Source organism: Nerophis lumbriciformis, linkage group LG16 (assembly GCF_033978685.3).
Source record: "Nerophis lumbriciformis linkage group LG16, RoL_Nlum_v2.1, whole genome shotgun sequence".
In the NCBI taxonomy this organism is placed as follows: domain Eukaryota; kingdom Metazoa; phylum Chordata; class Actinopteri; order Syngnathiformes; family Syngnathidae; genus Nerophis; species Nerophis lumbriciformis.
This window is the reverse complement of record NC_084563.2, coordinates 17769784-17788887: the sequence shown is the minus strand read 5'-3', so window position 1 is coordinate 17788887 and position 19104 is coordinate 17769784. Positions and strand designations below refer to the sequence as shown.

The 19104-nt window shown below is 35.9% G+C and overlaps 1 protein-coding gene across 6 annotated transcripts in view; it reads left to right on the top strand.

Annotated features, from left to right (window-relative positions):
• enox2 (ecto-NOX disulfide-thiol exchanger 2) overlaps positions 1-19104 on the top strand; it is a 501745-nt gene that overhangs the window by 397230 nt on the left and 85411 nt on the right. For all 6 annotated transcript variants that reach the window (XM_072914886.1, XM_061976730.1, XM_061976729.1 and 3 more), the window contains 3 exons: positions 1409-1642; positions 10348-10560; positions 18544-18650. In XM_072914886.1, coding sequence (XP_072770987.1) covers positions 1409-1642; positions 10348-10560; positions 18544-18650 — 554 coding nt within the window. The remainder of the gene's footprint in view (positions 1-1408; positions 1643-10347; positions 10561-18543; positions 18651-19104) is intronic.

The window sequence follows — 19104 nt, the reverse complement described above, 5'->3', positions numbered from 1 at the left end:
TGCAGTGTGTATATAAAACATATTACATATTGTTATGAAGGTGTCTGTTAAGACATTATATATATACTTGCAGTGTGTATATAAAACATATTACATATTGTTATGAAGGTGTCTGTTACTACATTATATGTATACTTGCAGTGTGTATATTGTACATATTGCATATTGTTATGAAGGTGTCTGTTACTACATTATATATACACTTGCAGTGTGTATATAAAACATATTATATATTATTATGAAGGTGTCTGTTACTACATTATATATATACTTGCAGTGTGTATATTGTACATATTACATATTGTTATGAAGGTGTCTGTTACTACATTATATATATACTTGCAGTGTGTATATAAAACATATTACATATTGTTATGAAGGTGTCTGTTAGACTGTTACTACATGTTACTACATTATATATATATATATATATATATATTTATTTGCAGTGTGTATATAAAACGTTGATAAAGGGTTTTGAAGTTGTTTTAGAGGCTTTGAAGGCTACAACGGTAACTCCCAATAGTCACATTTTCCAAGCGTTTATCATCTTTATAATCCTTTTTTTAAAAAAGTGTGTTTTTGTCTCTCATAATGATTGTGAACGATAGGCAAAATTCCACAAAAAAAGTACAGTTCCCCTTTAAACTGTAGCGACTGGAGTCTCTACACATAAAATAACACAAATAAGGGGGAACCAGACCAAGATTTATATATATAAAAAACAACCATTGAGAAAATCTGCGTAGTGACAAAGTGCAATAGTGGACAAGGTTTCCACAACCAGTAATAAAACGTAAGGCACAGTGATAGCAAAGACACAAAAGTGGTCAGAATCAAGCCTTTCCTGACTGGTGGGGTAAACAGGAATAGTAAAGATGATAACAAAGAAAATGGTGGCTGCAGGGGTGACTGAAAGAATCAATAAAGTTCCAAACGCTCCAAACACAATTTGCAGAAGATGATCTAAGAAGGCTCACCAAATATTGAGTAAGCCGCTTCTTGTGTGGAGCCTTTCGGTCTCTTATCTTTCACGTCTCCTGCTCTCTGTCTCCCTCTCGTCCATCTTGTGTGCTGCAATAAAACCATCTGTGTGTGTTTGTGTTTTGTGGCGTCGTTCTGAAGGCATCATTGACAAAACGCTTCCGTGTGAATGCGATGCTCAAAAAAAAAGTTGACAGCTGTCAAAAAACCGAGGCCTCCGCACAACCACCACTGTCACTTTCAATCCGCGCCTGTTTTTGACACCTTCTGGTGTGTCTCTCGTTCTCTACCTCACTTGTTTTTTTGAAAACCTTAACGTGGGTTTTAAAAAGTTCCACCCAGCTCACATCCGCCGAGTTGTTTGAGTTTGTTGTATTCCTGCCGTCCCGTCATAACGTTGCAACATTCCTTCCATCCATCCAAGGTTATCGCATCCGCCTGGGCTCCAGCACGGACAAGAAGGACACGGGCCGCCTCCACGTGGACTTCGCCCAGGCCAGGGACGACCTGTACGAGTGGGAGTGTTACCAGCGCATGATGGCCAGGGAGGAGCGCCACCGGCGAAGGATGGAGGAGGATCTCATGCGACCGCCTTCGCCACCGCCCATCGTGCACTTCTCGGAGCACGAGTGCAGCCAGCTGGGGGACAAGATCAAAGGTTGGCAAACAATGCTGATGATGTTGTTATATAATGTAATATAACTTAATATAATATGGAACTTCTAAAGTCTTTAGCCTTTGGCCCCAAAACGGTCCTTCTCATAAAGGTATGACACAAATGTATTTTAATATATTTATTTACTCTCATTACATTAAATTTTCAATTTAAGAGGTTTTCTTAGATTATTTTCATTGGGAAAATAAATTATAATAATGCAAATTTAATTAATAATGGATTTTAATATATTTCTTAACTCATTACATTACATTTTCATTACAAGAGGTTTTCTTAGATTATTTTCATTGGGGAAAATAAATGATAATAATACAAATGTAATTAATAATGTATTTTAACATATTTATTTACTCTCATTATATACAATTTCAATTTAAGAGGTTTTCTCAGATTATTTTCATCGGGAAAATAAATTATAATAATACAAATGTAATTAATAATGGATTTTAATATATTTCTTTACTCTCATTACATTACATTTTCAATTTAAGAGGTTTTCTTAAATTATTTTCATTGGGAAAAATAAATTATAATAATACAAATGTAATTAATAATGGATTTTAATATATTTCTTTACTCTCATTACATTACATTTTCAATTTAAGAGGTTGTCTTAGATTATTTTCATTGGGAAAATAAATTATAATAATACAAATGTAATTAATAATGGATTTTAACATATTTATTTACTCTCATTACATAAAATTTCAATTTAAGAGGTTTTCTCAGATTATTTTCATTGGGAAAATAAATTATAATAATACAAATGTAATTAATAATGGATTTTAACATATTTATTTACTCTCATTACATAAACTTTCCATTTAAGAGGTTTTCTCAGATTATTTTCATTGGGAAAATAAATTATAATAATGCAAATGTAATTAATAATGGATTTTAATATATTTCTTTACTCTCATTACATTACATTTTCAATTTAAGAGGTTTTCTCAGATTATTTTCATTGGGAAAATAAATTATTATAATACAAATGTAATTAATAATGGATTTTAACATATTTATTTACTCTCATTACATAAAATTTCAATTTAAGAGGTTTTCTCAGATTATTTTCATTGGGAAAATAAATTATAATAATACAAATGTAATTAATATTGGATTTTAACATATTTATTTACTCTCAATACATAAAATTTCAATTTAAGAGTTTTTTTCAGATCATTTTCATTGGGAAAATAAATTATAATAATACAAATGTAATTAATAATGGATGTTAACATATTTATTTACTCTCATTACATAAAATTTCAATTTAAGAGGTTTTCTCAGATTATTTTCATTGGGAAAATAAATTATAATAATACAAATGTAATTAATAATGGATTTTAATATATTTCTACTCTCATTACATTACATTTTCGATTTAAGAGGTTTTCTTAGATTATTTGCATTGGGAAAAATACATTATAATAATACAAATGTAATTAATAATGTATTTTAACATATTGATTTACTCTCATTACATAACATTTCAATTTAAGAGGTTTTCTCAGATTATTTTCATTGGGAAAAAAAATTATAATAATACAAATGTAATTAATAATGTATTTTAACATATTTATTTACTCTCTTTACATACAATTTCAATTTAAGAGGTTTTCTCAGATTATTTTCATTGGGAAAATAAATTATATTAACACAAATGTAATTAATAATGTATGTTAATATATTTCTTTACTCTCATTACATTACATTTTCAATTTAAGAGGTTTTGTTAGATTATTTTCATTGGGAAAAATAAATCATAATAATAAAAATGTAATTAATAATGTATTTTAATACATGTCTTAACTCTTGTTACATTAAATTTTCAACTTCAGAGGTTTTCTTAGATTATTTTCATTGGGAAAATAAATTATAATAATACAAATGTAATTAATAATGTATTTTAATCAAATTGTAGCTTCTGAATCATAATCGTAATCGAATCGTGAGGTGCCCAAAGATTCCTACCTCTAGTTAAGTTTTTTTGGTTTGTTTTTGTTTTCTTTAATTTGCAATGTACAAAATAAAATTAAAAATACTTTTCACAGAGAGAGTCAAACACAAATACAAATAGACAGAGTAAATGTGGAAAAAACAAAAACATTTTGGTGTGTAATAATAGATTAATTGGACATTTCATGTAAAAAATATATAAAATTAAGTAGCAAGAAACACGTCAATAATGAATAAAGCAAAACATGTTCTCGACCAAAAATCACTTCATATTCTCTACTGCTAACTAGTGTTACTTATCTGAGTTGTTGTGCAGAAATATGGGGAAACAACTACAAATGTGCGCTTCATTCACTAACTGTTACAAAAAATATCAATTAGAATATTACATAATGTTGGATATAGAGAACATACAAACCCTTTATTTATTAAATCACAATTATTGAAATTCAACGATTTGGTGCATTTGCAAACAGCTAAAATGATGTACAAAGCAAACTATAACCTGCTAGCCAAGAATGTACAACAATTCTTCTCAACAAAAGAGGAGAAATATAATCTCGGAGGAAAATCTCATTTAAAACATTTGTATGCACGTACAACACTTAAAACCTTTAGCATATCAGTATGTGGAATTACATTTTGGAACAAAATAACCAAAGAAATCTAACAAAGCACCAATATGATTCACTTTAAGAGACTGTTCAAACTACAAGTGTTCACAAAGTACACAGAACAAGAACTATGATGAAAATCTTGAACCTTTTTTTTTTTTTTTTAGATAACTATTATTTATGTATTTAGAGGCCTACTGAAATTTGATTTTCTTATTTAAATGGGGATAGCAGATCCATTCTATGTGTCATACTTGATCATTTCGCGATATTGCCATATTTTTGCTGAAAGGATTTAGTAGAGAACATCGACGATAAAGTTCGCAACTTTTGGTCGCTGATAAAAAAGCCTTGCCTGTACCAGAAGTAGCAGATGAGTAGCGTGACATCACAGGTTGTGGAGCTCCTCACATCCGCACATTGTTTACAATCATGGCCACCAGCAGTGAGAGCGATTCGGACCGAGAAAGCGACGATTTCCCCATTAATTTGAGCGAGGATGAAAGATTCGTGGATGAAGAAAGTGAGAGTGAAGGACTAGAGGGCAATGGGAGCGATTCAGATGCTGTGAGAGGCGGGTGGGACCTGATATTCAGCTGGGAATGACTAAAACAGTAAATAAACACAAGACATATATATACTCTATTAGCCACAACACAACCAGGCTTATATTTAATATGCCACAAATTAATCCCGCATAACAAACACCTCCCCCCTCCCGTCCATATAACCCGCCGATACAACTCAAACACCTGCACAACACACTCAATCCCACAGCCCAAAGTACCGTTCACCTCCCCAAAGTTCATACAGCACATATATTTCCCCAAAGTCCCCAAAGTTACGTACGTGAGACTTTTTGAGACTTTTATTAGTAGGTTGCACAGTGAAGTACATATTCTGTACAATTGACCACTAAATGGTAACACCCGAATAAGTTTTTCAACTTGTTTAAATCGGGGTCCACTTAATTGATTCATGATACAGATATATACTGTACTATCATATATACTATCATCATAATACAGTCATCACACAAGATAATCATCAGGGTGTATACATTGAATTATTTACGTGACATGCACATAGCGGCACACACGTACGGGCAAGCGATCAAATATTTGGAAGCGTACTCACGGTACCGCGTCTGCGTATCCAACTCAAAGTCCTCCTGGTAAGAGTCTCTGTTGTCCCAGTTCTCCACAGGCCAATGGTAAAGATTGACTGTCATCTTTCGGGAATGTAAACAATGAAACACCGGCCGTGTTTGTGTTGCTAAAGTCGGCCGCAATACACCGCTTCCCACCTACAGCTTTCTTCTTAGCTGTCTCCATTGTTCATTGAACAAATTGCAAAAGATTCACCAACACAGATGTCCAGAATACTGTGGAATTTTGCGATGAAACAGACAACTTAATAGCTGGTCATCATGCTGTCTCAAAATGTCCTCCACAATCCGCGACATCACGCGCAGACGTCATCATACCGAGAAGTTTTCAGCAGGATATTTCGCGCAAAATTTAAAATTGCACTTTAGTAAACGAACCCGGTCGTATTGGCATATGTTGCAATGTTAATATTTCATCATTGATATATTAACTGTCAGACTACGTGGTCGGTAGTAGTGGGTTTCAGTAGGCCTTTAATATTAGTTTACTTACCATGGTATATTATGTATTCATTCACTTCTCCAAAGTGGGCTGGCTCAGGGTGGAGGACAGAGTAAAACAACTTGCACTGAGCCTAGTCTATAAAATCCGCTACACCTCCCATGTCAAACTACGCCATAACCACAACACCAGGGGGAGCTACACAAACCACCTTAAACCCAGATTCCGATCTAACAAAGGTCTTAACTCATTCTCCTTCTATGCCACATCAATATGGAATGCACTCCCAACAGGTGTAAAAGAAAGTGCATCTCTATCCTCCTTTAAAACCGCACTAAAACAACACCTCCAGGCAACTTCAACCCTAGACTAACACACCTCCCCGGATTGTAAATAACCAAATGTAAATAATCAAATGTATTTCTGATGTATATACTTGTTCTTATGCTTTCTGAACTCACTATGTTCACTGCTCGCTGTACATATCCTACCAAGTCAGACCTACACTGTTTCAATGCCCATTTCTCTGATGATGCAATTGTTGATGACTGAAGTGCTGATATCAACCAAACCCTCCACATCCCACCCCTCGTATTGTAAATAATGTAAATAGTTCAATGTATATACTCTGATGATTAACTTGTGTGATGACTGTGTTATGATGATAGTATATGTTTGTACCATGAAATTGACTTACGTGGACCCGGACTTAAACAAGTTGAAAAACTTGTTCGGGTGTTACCATTTAGTGGTCAATTGTACGGAATATGTACTGTACTGTGCAATCTACTAATACAAGTTTCAATCAATTCAATAAAAAAAAAACTGTTCAATTACAAAGAACAAGGAAATTGGATATTATTGCTATGGTATGAAAAGGGGTAAGATTAAATAAGCTCTGCTTCTTCCTACTCCTTTTCGGGACGTGTTGTCCAAATACACTGAAACTGAACTGAACTGAACATTTAAATTAGCAATATTAAAAAAAACAAAAAACTTCACAATGTCATTATGGGGTATTGTGTGTGGAATTTTGAGGACAACAATAAATCTATTCCATTTTGGAATAAGCCAAAATGTGGAAAAAGTCCCAAATAGTGTTGACAATGCAGGGTTCCACCATATTATTAAAAGAACACCCGCCCGAACTTCACAAAAAAACTTTCTTCTTCCTCGCGCTCGACTCTAAAACGCCGTCTGTGTCTCTGTCTGAACACACTTGTTCCGCTAATGAGCGCCGACGCTTCCAGGTCTCCGCCGCCGCCACCTGATAACACTTCCAAGCTTCTCCATCACCGCCGCGTCTCCCTCGGCTCGCCTTCCCTGGCCCTGGCGCACAGAACTGTTTGTTGTGAGCAAGGATTTATCATTCAAGCACTTGGCACGTCCTCGCCATATATCCGCAGTTTAGGCTTTTAGAAAGGTTAGCTATTTGTTTTCAACGCTGCGCTCTCCAAAAAAAAAAACACAACAATTCCTGCTTCTGGTGGCAAGAAGCTCAGAGATGCACTTTACAACTTGACAGTCTATAAATGGCTTTTTTTGTCCTTTCCTCTGTGCCTGTCGATGTAAGACCGCTTGTCGTTTGTACACTTGTGTTTTCCCTTTCATCCCGCAGGCCACCTATCCTTTTACTCACCTCTGCTTTTTTTTTTACCCATTGCTTTTTTGACATTTGTCATCTTTTCTTCACTCTGATGGCCCTTCATCTGAGCGCTGCGACAGCCACATTTCTCTCAACACATTATTAAAGCTTTCATTGGGATTATTGGCCTCCATCAGAGCCCAGAACCCTATTGATTTTCTTTTTTTAAAACGCAATAACTTTGATGTCGCTATGGTCGGTTGAGGTCATGTTTCTTGTCAGCACTCTTCAAAACGTTCCACTAGACTTTTTTTTTTTTATGCTCGATTTCGCAGTAAGAATGCATTTTATATGACATGAAATGACTCAAAACGTGAGGCAGCTGATGTCACAGGTCTTATTGTGCGTCTTCTATTTATAGGGAAACATATTTATAATATTTAGTTTTAACAAATAAATGTTAAGTACCGTATTTTTCGGAGTATAAGTCGCTCCGGAGTATAAGTCGCACCGGCCGAAAATGCATAACAAAGAAGGAAAAAAACATGTACCGGTATTAGTCGCATTGGAGTATAAGTCGCATCTTTGGGGGAAATGTATTTGATAAAACCCAACACCAAGAATAGACATTTGAAAGGCAATTTAAAATAAATAAAGAATAGAACTGGCTGAATAAGTGTACGTTATATCAGTGGTCCCCAACCACCGGGCCGCACAAGAAATAAAAAATAAATAAATAAATAAATATATGTATTTATATATATATATATTTTTTTTTTAATTAAATCAACATAAAAAACACAATATATACATTATATATCAATATAGATCAATACAGTCTGCAGGGGTACAGTCCGTAAGCACACATGATTGTATTTCTTTATGACAAAAAAAAATACCATCATTCTGGAACGGATTAAGCAAATAAATCAAACAAAGCACCAATATGATTCACTTTAACCTCTTAAGACCCAAGCTGTTTGTTTACATGCTTTTTTTTTCTCTTTTTTTTTTTGCTATTTGGGCTTATTGGACCCTAACTAGAATAAAAAACTAAGAATCATCTTTTTATATGATGTACTTAGTCCATAAGTACATAAATGTGTACTTCATGTTTAGTGACATGCTAATTCTTATTTTTACACTTTTGTTTTCAAAATTCTATTGTATGGTATACTCTTCTAACACCATCAGATGACAGTATAAGTGTCCACATAAGTGGCCATAAGACCCCAGTTCAGTAGTGTACACAATTTTGGAAATAAGAGCTAAAAGGTGCTGTCCACGCATGTGGCCACTAAGGTGTCAAGACTAGGACCATGGCTTGGTTTGTTCTCCCGAGGTGCAAGTGATTTGGACCAGATGTGGCGTGAAGGTGAATACATGATTTATTTAAACACTATAACTACAAAAGAAAGTACAAACGAAAAGCGCGCACAGTGGCGGAGAAACGACTTGGCTATGAAAACAAATACTTGCACAAAGGCAGAAACTATGAACAATTAAACAGAACTTGCAAACTATGGCATGAATAAAGAAAACTTACTTGGACGAGAAACCGGCATGAAAAAAGAGCAGCAAGGGTCTTAAGGGTGTGTGGAGAGTGTGCAGAAGCATAAATGCGGGATGTCACCAGAAAGACAAACTGAAAACAATGAACTTAAATACTACAGACATGATTAACGAAAACAGGTGCGTGACTCAAAACGTGAAACAGGTGCGTGACATGACAGGTGAAAACTAATGGTTGCTATGGTGACAAACAAGAGTGCACAATGAGTCCAAACATGGAACAGGTGAAACTAATGGGTAATCATGGAAATAAGACAAGGGAGTGAAAAGCCAGAAACTAAAGAGTCCAATAACTAAACAAAACAAAACATGACTAAAACAAAACATGATTACACAGACATGACATAAGGCCTTTAGAGTTGTTAAGAAACTGTTCAAACTACAAGTGTTCACAAAGTACACAGAACAAGAATTATGATGAACATCTTGAACCCTTTTTTGTTTTGTTTTATTGAGACAAAGATTATTTATGTATTTAATATGGTATATTATTTATTTATTATTTATTTGTTCACTGTTCTGTTACAGAGAACAAGGAAATTGGATAAAATTGCTATGCTACGAAAAGGTGTAGGATTAAATAAGCTCTGCTTCTTCCCACTCCTTTTTCGGACGTGCTGTAATGAAACAACTGGAACTGTGTGATGCGTCACATTGTATCGTATGCATGTTCCAAATGAACTGGAACTGAACTCATTTGGCCATAGCTTATGTAAACGTTTGAAACATTCAACATTATTATGTTACAATTTTGTCTATAGAGACAAGTTAAAGTACCAATGATTGTCACACACACACTAGGTGTGGCGAAATTATTCTCCACATTTGACCCATCACCCTTGATCACCCCCCTGGGAGGTGAGGGGAGCGGTGAGCAGCAGCGGTGGCCGCGCCCGGGAATAATTTTGGGTGATTTAACCCCCAATTCCAACCCTTGATGCTGAGTTCCAAGCAGGGAGGTAATGGATCCCATTTGTATAGTCTTTGGTATGACTCGGCCGGGGTTTGAACTCACGACCTACCGATCTCAGGGCGGACACTCTAACCACTAGGCCACTGAGTAGGTTAGTGTAAGTGTAAGTGTAAGATTATATTAAAAAATCATTAAATTAGATACCTGCAGAAACACTGTTTTAACAAAATAACACAATTGTGACTCAATAAGACTGAATCAATACTGCTTCCTCTGGTTGCACCCTTCCTTTTGCAGATTAATCGACACAAAACAGACAAGATCAATCGACTAATCAAATAATAAGGACCCCCCCCCCCCAGGTTTTGATATCATGCCAGAGCAAGAACACTCTAATTTGAAGGATCTCTCACCGTCTTTTTCCTCCTGGCCAGACGACGGCAAGTTTGCCGAGGCGGTGCGGGTGCTGCTGGCGTGGCTGGAGCGCGGCGACGTCAATCGGCGGAACGCCAACACCTTCTACTCCATGATCCAGTCGTCCAACAGTCACATCCGCCGGCTGATGATGGAGAAGAGTCAGCACGAGAAGGAGGTGGAGGACGCCAAGGACAAGTTCAAGACGGCGCTGTCTGGCATCCTGGCTCAGTGTGAGTGTCGCTCTTCCCTTCATGAAGTCTTTACGGGGCTTTTATGGGTGTTATACACTGCCAGGGTAGGCTCAGGACCACGAGACGCTATTAAAGCGTCCTGCTTGTGCTGCAGGAAACGGATGAGAAAGAGAAATGTCAAATAAGTCCGGTCAAAAGTTTCTGGTTTTGGTGTAAGTTTGCGGTCATGGGCGGCGTATGGAATGTTTATTTTCCTGCAAGACGGAGGCGCACGAAGCACGGAACGCTGCAAGAAAGGTAAGTACTTGTTGTTGGCACGGTGGCACACAGGTGAGTTTTAACACACTTTATTCCAAGGAGAAGGAAGAACTTCTAGGCATTTGTGGCAATGGTGTTTGGAGAATAAACAATAGTGGTGTCGAAATGAGTAACCATGGTGACATCCCAAACCTGGGCAATTATTTTGACTCGGGGGCCAAATTTAGAGAAAAAAATGTGTCCGGGGAGGCCGGGATATCTATTTTTAGGAACAATAATACAAAACCTCACAATAATGTCTGAATAAATGCTAAAAAACGTTATGACAGACCACCTTAAAAAACAGAATGGAATTTTAATTTTTTTTTTACTGATTGAGACATGAAAATAAAGAATGTTACAATATTAACTATGAACGATAAAACCCTGAATATTGACAACATATGAACGTCACGCCCCCTCTCCATCGACATATTTTACAATCAAGCGAAATGCAACAAAATTGCAACAAACACAGCGAAATATGAATGAAAAAATCCCACCTACAATCTGGTATATCTGATATATCACTAAGCTTTAGAACTTTGTTGCAAACATCTCCTTCCGTGTCTGTCCCTGACACCCGCATTTTCAGGCTGGCCGCACTGGAAACACTCAGTGGAAACGCTCCCCACCCACACTGCTTGGTGCCTCGTCTGAGCTGCTGATTACCATAGTAACTACCGTATTTTTCGGAGTATAAGTCGCACCTGCCGAAAATGCATAATAAAGAAGGGAAAAAACATATATAAGTCGCATTTTTGGGGGAAATTTATTTGATAAAACCCAACACCAAGAATAGACATTTGAAAGGCAATTTAAAATAAATAAAGAATAGTGAACAACAGGCTGAATAAGTGTACGTTATATGAGGCATAAATAAGCAACTGAGAACGTGCCTGGTATGTTAACGTAACATATTATGGTAAGAGTCATTCATATAACTATAACATATAGAACATGCTATACGTTTACCAAACAATCTGTCACTCCTAATCGCTAAATCCCATGAAATCTTATACGTCTAGTCTCTTACGTGAATGAGCTAAATAATATTGTTTGATATTTTACGCTAATGTGTTAATAATTTCACACATAAGTCGCTCCTGAGTATAAGTCGCAGCCCCGGCCAAACTATGAAAAAAAACTGCGACTTATAGTCTGAAAAATACGGTAATTAGATGACCATAGTAACTAGTACATCATGCAAAAGTGTCATTAGAAAACATCACTGCACATCATAATGGCAGCTATAGTTTCTATCTTAAAGATCTAAAAAAATTTTGGGGGAATGCCCCGGGCCTTAATTTGCCCAGGTCTGTTCTAGTAGATGTTGCCTTTTTTTCACTCATCCGTTTCACCATCACAAGCTCCAGAATAGGGTTGTAGGGTATACCGGTATTAGTATAGTATCGCGATACTAATTAATCATATTCGGTACTATACCGCCTCTAAAAAGTACCGGTCCGCCGTCGTCGTCACGTCGTGTCATTGCTAGTTTTACGAGCGGAGGAGCATGTTCGGCAGCGCACAAACACTGAGTACTTACAAGCAGACATAGTGTGTAGACAGAAAATGGAGAACGGACGTATTTTGGCTTAAAAACTAACGATAAAGGTGAAGTTATAACACTGAAACGCCCCCAGGAAGAGGTGCTTTAAGACATGGCTAGCTAGCTAGTGGCTAACGTCCGTCCACCGTCAGCAGTGTTGTAGCTACTTCTAAATCACTAATCCTCGCCTCCGTGGCGACTAATAAAGTAAGTTTCTTACAAGTATCATCCCTGCAGGACGAGGAATAGCTAAACATGCTTCACTACACACTGTAGCTCACCGGCGTCACAATGTAAACAAATGCCATTGGTGGATCGACACCAGACATCCACTGTAATGATACCAAGTACAGGAGCGTATCTTGTCGATATTACTATGATTATGTCAATATTTTTTAGTTTTATAAAAATTCACATTATGTTTATAAAGTCAGGAAATATGTCCCTGGACACATGAGGACATTGAATATGACTTGGTATCGGATTGATACCCAAATTTGTGGTATCATCCAAAACTAATGTAAAGCGTCCAAACAACAGAAGAATAAGTGATTATTACATTTGAACAGAAGTGTAGATAGAACATGTTAAAAGAGAAAGTAAGCAGATATTAACAGTAAATGAACAAGTCCCGTATTTTTCGGAGTATAAGTCGCACCGGAGTATAAGTTGCACCTGCAGGAAAATGCATAATAAAGAAGGAAAAAAACATATATAAGTCGCACTGGAGCCCGGCCAAACTATGAAAAAAAACCTGCGACTTATAGTGCGAAAAATACGGTAGATGAATAATTCATTTTCTACCACTTGTCCTTAATAATTTTGACAAAATAATAGAATGATAAATGACACAATATGTTACTGCATATGTCAGCAGACTAATTAGGCGCCTTTGTTTGCTTACTTACTACTAAAAGACAAGTTGTCTTGTATGTTCACTATTTCATTTAAGGACAAACTTGCAATAAGAAACATATGTTTAATGTACCCTAAGATTTTTTTGTTAAAATAAAGCCAGTGGTGCATTTTTTTGTGGTCCCCTTTATTAAGAAAAGTATCGAAATAAGTTTGGTACCGGTACCAATAAATTGGTATCGGGGCAACACTATACTACACTGCTAATGCCAGTGTCCCATTCTTCCTGTGCGTTTGTCAAACATGGAATATAAACATATTCAAGGGACTATTTTATAGTTGGTGTGCATGCGCTACAGTAACTGAGTTCATTCATATTCAAAAAGGCTGAGCCATTTGTATAGTTTAATTACTTTGGGTAATATGAGTTTGAAATCATATTTGCAGTGCAGCACTAAAACCAAAGCAAATAGGCTTAATTGAATTCCTCCTACTTAAAGCTTTACAATAACAATGAAATCCCTCAACAACAACATCAAAAACCATCTCGCCTTTCCAGAAAGCGTTCATGTTCCTGCCGCATGGTAAATAAATAGTCCAAACCAGCAGAATACAAACATGTGTTTCCCCCCCCTCCCCCTCAAACATTGGCTCGCCTCGCATGAAAGCTCACTGCCATGAAAGTCTCCACGCTCTCGTTGCTTGCGATATCGATCAGCTCCATCAAATTACGGAGTTCTGCGACGATGCCATTGATCCCCGCGCTGTTCCCTCTCTCTTTCAACACAGCACACGCGCTTATCATCTGGTGGTCTTATTGACTTCCCCCGTGTATGCGTTAGGACTTGTGGGAAACGCAGGCCACCCGTACTGTCATGCATGACCACCCAACATGACAGCCAATTGGCTCGTATAAGTTGAAGGCATTCATTATGTGTCGAAATTACATTTTAAACCCATTGAAGGCATGTTTTCCTTTTGAAGTTCACCATCATAAGCATCATGGAAATATCGTATTTTCCAGACTATAGAGAATATTTTTCTCTTTGGGATGTCAGGTTTCCAGTTGATAGGATGACTTTTAAAATATCCACGTAGTAGCCGCACATATATATACGTTGAGAAATTAGTTATTTACTCTGAAATATTTAGTAAATGGTTATTTACATACCTTAATTGTTTCTAAACGGCGTCTGCAACAGGGCAGTAAAACGGCTGATCAAACAAAACAGAACAGAGCAAGCTTTCCATTCAGCTAAACCAGGGGTGTCAGAACTTTTCGACCTGGGGACCGCATTGGGCTAAAAAAAAATTGGTTGTGTGTTTATATATATATATGTATATATATATATATATATATATATATATATATATATATATATATATATATATATGTATGTATATATATATATATATATATATATATATATATATATATATATATATATATATATATATATGTGTGTATATATATATGTATATATATATGTATATGTATATGTATGTGTATGTATGTATATGTATATATATATATATATATATATATATATATATATATATATATATATATGTATGTATGTATGTATATATACAGTATATATATGTATACTATATATATATATATATATATACAGTATATATATAGATATGTGTGTATGTATGTGTATATATATATATACATACAGTATATATATATACAGTATATATATAGATATGTGTGTATGTATGTGTATATATATATATACATACAGTATATATAGATATAAATATGTATGTATGTATGTATGTATGTATGTATATATAGATATATAGATATGTATGTATGTATGTATATTTATATATATATCTATATCTATATATATAGATATGTATGTATATATGTATATGTATGTATATATATGTATGTATATATATATATATACACATGTGTATATATGTATATATATATGTATATACATGTGTATATATGTATGTATATGTATATAGGGACGGCGTGGCGCAGTGGAAGAGTGGCCGTGCGCAACCCGAGGGTCCCTGGTTCAATCCCCACCTCGTACCAACCTCGTCATGTCCGTTGTGTCCTGAGCAAGACACTTCACCCTTGCTCCTGATGGCTGCTGGTTAGCGCCTTGCATGGCAGCTCCCGCCATCAGTGTGTGAATGTGTGTGTGAATGGGTAAATGTGGCATTAGTGTCAAAGCGCTTTGAGTACCTTGAAGGTAGAAAAGCGCTATACAAGTACAACCCATTTATCATTTATCATTTATATACATGTGTGTATGTATATATATATATATATATATATATATATATATATACATATATATATATATATATACACATATGTGTATATATACAGTAAGTCGCAGGGTACAAAGCATAGGAAAAAGTAGTGGTTTATAGTCTGGAATTTATGGACTATAAGGTGTCAAGAAACTGCCATCAATATCAAAACATTTTTAAATTAAATTTGATCATTATCATGCAGGTGTGGAAATAAGTAACCCACTGCATAATTAAACAAAACAAAATAGATACTGGTTGGATGACACTGTTCTACACAAAACATGTCCCACGGTTGGGTGTTTCATTTGAATGGTAAATGGGAACAATAAAATGTGGACAAAAGTGTTGGGACGCCTAAAAGTGAAAAAGGAAGATAATATGGAGCGTCTGAAAATCAAGCCGGTTGAAGGGGCTGTCTGCACATTCTTCACAGTTACATTTTTCAAAGCAATAACTATAACAAGAACACCGTCGGGTAGCTTACGTTACCATTAGTGGTTTAACGGAACACATTTGTTTTAAAACAGTCTATAATTATCACAATTGCTAAGTTTATGTAATAAAAAATGTTACCTGCCTGGATAAAATGATGTTGTTATGATAGAATATACATTCAATGTCAGCTTAGGCTAACTATCCAATTTTCTGTCATTGGCTAACCCAAAGCTAGTGCGTGTGCACGTGTTACGTACGTACTAGTTCCGTCATTACATCCTAGAAGACGTAAGAGGGCGGGATATAACGCTTAAAATAAATTGGAAAGTTAGCGCCCTATAGACATCCGTGTAAATGTTGCAAACAGCCCCTTTAAGGGATTAGTCTAAATTTCAGTCACAAAAAAATTATTTGGGACCCCGAATGTATCCAAAAAAAGCAGGCTTTGCTACACATCTTAAAAATAAAGCTCTGCCAACTACCCATCAGTCAGTGTAATTCTGTTTCTCCTCAGTAAATGCGCTGACTAAGCACGATGTCACTGGTCAAATGTAAACAATGTTGCTCACATAGCTATTCTAGCCTTGCTAACGTTTGTGTCCTCCAGTCCCACTCCTTCACGTGACGTCTGTTTTGTTGGACAAGTGCAGTTTTTTTGGAGACACTTTCGGGAGACGGGCGTGGACAGTTCATTAGCATTAAAGCAACAGACACACAAAACGGTGTGTTCCTAGTAGAGTACAATGTGGGGCCTTAAATTCATAGAGGTGTGTGTCCCGATACTTTTGTCCATATTTGACTATGCAGCTGAGAGCCGATTGGCATCCACAGGTAAGATGACTACTTGCTTACACACACACACACACACACACACACACACACACACACACACACACACACACACACACACACACACACACGCACACACCCAAACACACACACATTCTTGTATTTGTTACCTTCTTGAGACCTGAGAAAAATGCCTACCTCTGTAGGACCACTCTTTCTAGATATATAAAGATGTGTATTTACAACATTAATAATATATACATACTATGCAAATATAAAAAAGCTTCTTGTGAAAAATAAGTTGGAATTTCGCAAGAAAAAGGTCACAATTTCACAAGAAAAACTTAGAATTTTGGCAGTATTATAACAAAACTTGTAATTTTACTCAACGCAAGTCAACATTTTTCAAGAAAAACTGAACATTTGCGCAACATTATGATAAAAGTTGGAGTTTTACTCAATAACAGTCGCAATTGTACAAGAAAAGCTTAACATTTTGACAATTTCATGAAAAGATTCGTAATTTTACTCGACAAAAGTCACCATTTTATAAGAAAACTTTCAAACGTTGGCGATATAATAATAATGGGAATTTTACTTGGCAAAATTATGACAAAAGTCATAATTTTACTCAAACAATTTCACAGTTTTACAAGAACAACAAAAAAATTGGCAATATTGTGATAAAAGTCAGAATTTTATAGGACAAATGTCACCATTTTGCATTAAAAAGTAATAACTTTACATAAAAAAATAATAATTTTGCGAGAAAATATTGCAATATTACAAACTGAAAGAATATGAGGAATTGTTCCCAGTTTTATAAGAAAAAAAGTCGACACATTGTGAGAAAGACTGTTTTTAGTTAATTTAATATATATATATATATATATATATATATATATATATATATATATATATATATATATATATATATAATTTTTTTAATTAAAATTGGTTTTTAATCTTCATTATTTACTTCAAGTTATTATAGTATGTCTCTCTATACATATTTATTTTATCAGTTTTGGCCAATTTCAATTTCTTACACACTTTTTATTACATATGTTGACCAGAGGGGGAGCACTTTTAAAACCGACACACAGTCAATTTGAAAAATCCCTCCTTTCTTGGGACCACCCTCATTTTGATAGATTTCACCACCAGGGGTGCAAATGAGATCTTTATTTTTTGTTGTTTGTAATGTGCTTAAGGCCGATGACAAACAAGTCACGGACCACAGATGGCCCCTGTGTCGCACTTTGGGCAACAGAACTGTAAAAGGTAACTGTTAATGGCCACTATAGTCTTAGTACCATAGTGTATTTGTTCATCCTATGGTCACATATGGGACGTGGGTTGTCTTACGTCAGCATCGGAGGTCGTAAAAACTGCTGTTTACATGGCGGATGAATAGGGAAGTCCTTCTTTAGCTTCCGTCTTGTTTTATCATATATTGCTGCCTTTGTCAATGTTTACTTTTGTATGCACATTAAATCAACCAAAAATCCTGACTTTGGAACAATGTTCACGGACTCTAGTATTTGGCTCTTTATTGGATGCAATGGTTTTCTGTACTGGGACCATGATTTCGGTCCTAACTTGTTCACCGGTCCTCATATGGAAGGTACTTTTCCTTGTTGATGTCTCAAGAAGGGTAGAAATACAAGAACACACACACACAAAGTGCTTTTATATAGAGCCCTCTAGTTGACTCCACTCTCTCGCTCCTCTGCTCCCTGCCCTCTGTCTCTGTCTCTGCGTCTCTGGATGGTCTCTGCTCCTTGCCCCCCTGCATCCCGCCACAGTTGAGCAGATTGTGTCTGTATTCCAAGCCGCTTCCAAACAAAAGGCATGGGACCATTTCTCCAAAGCGCAGCGCAAGAACCTGGACGTGTGGCGCAAGCAAGCCGAGGTTGGTACTTCTTTTGTCTCTCTGTTGAAAAATGACTGTTGAGATGATTCATGGACGATCGGGTCTCGTTTTCTTGCTTCCTAACAACGCATTGGAACGTTCCCCATGTCTTGACTTGCGAGTTAAAGCGCTATTGAGAGCACACAGGTGAGCTGCAGACAGTAAGTCACATGACTAAAGACATCTAAACTCTTGCCATGTAAGGAACACTCTCCTGGGTGAGTTTTCACATCTAAACGTCCACAAAAAATTCTCAGCTGGAGCTATTCATTAGCATATATTAGCATATAGCACACATGCCTGGACCTGTTGGGTAAGTGTCTTCATTTTTAAGTGAAATACAAAATCTGACAGTAGAAGCAGCAATCAACTCCGTTTAAAGGTAGGTGTTGCCAAAGTCCATCTGCTACTTCAACTCTTTCACACGGACATCTCTCAAGATCTGCTATATATA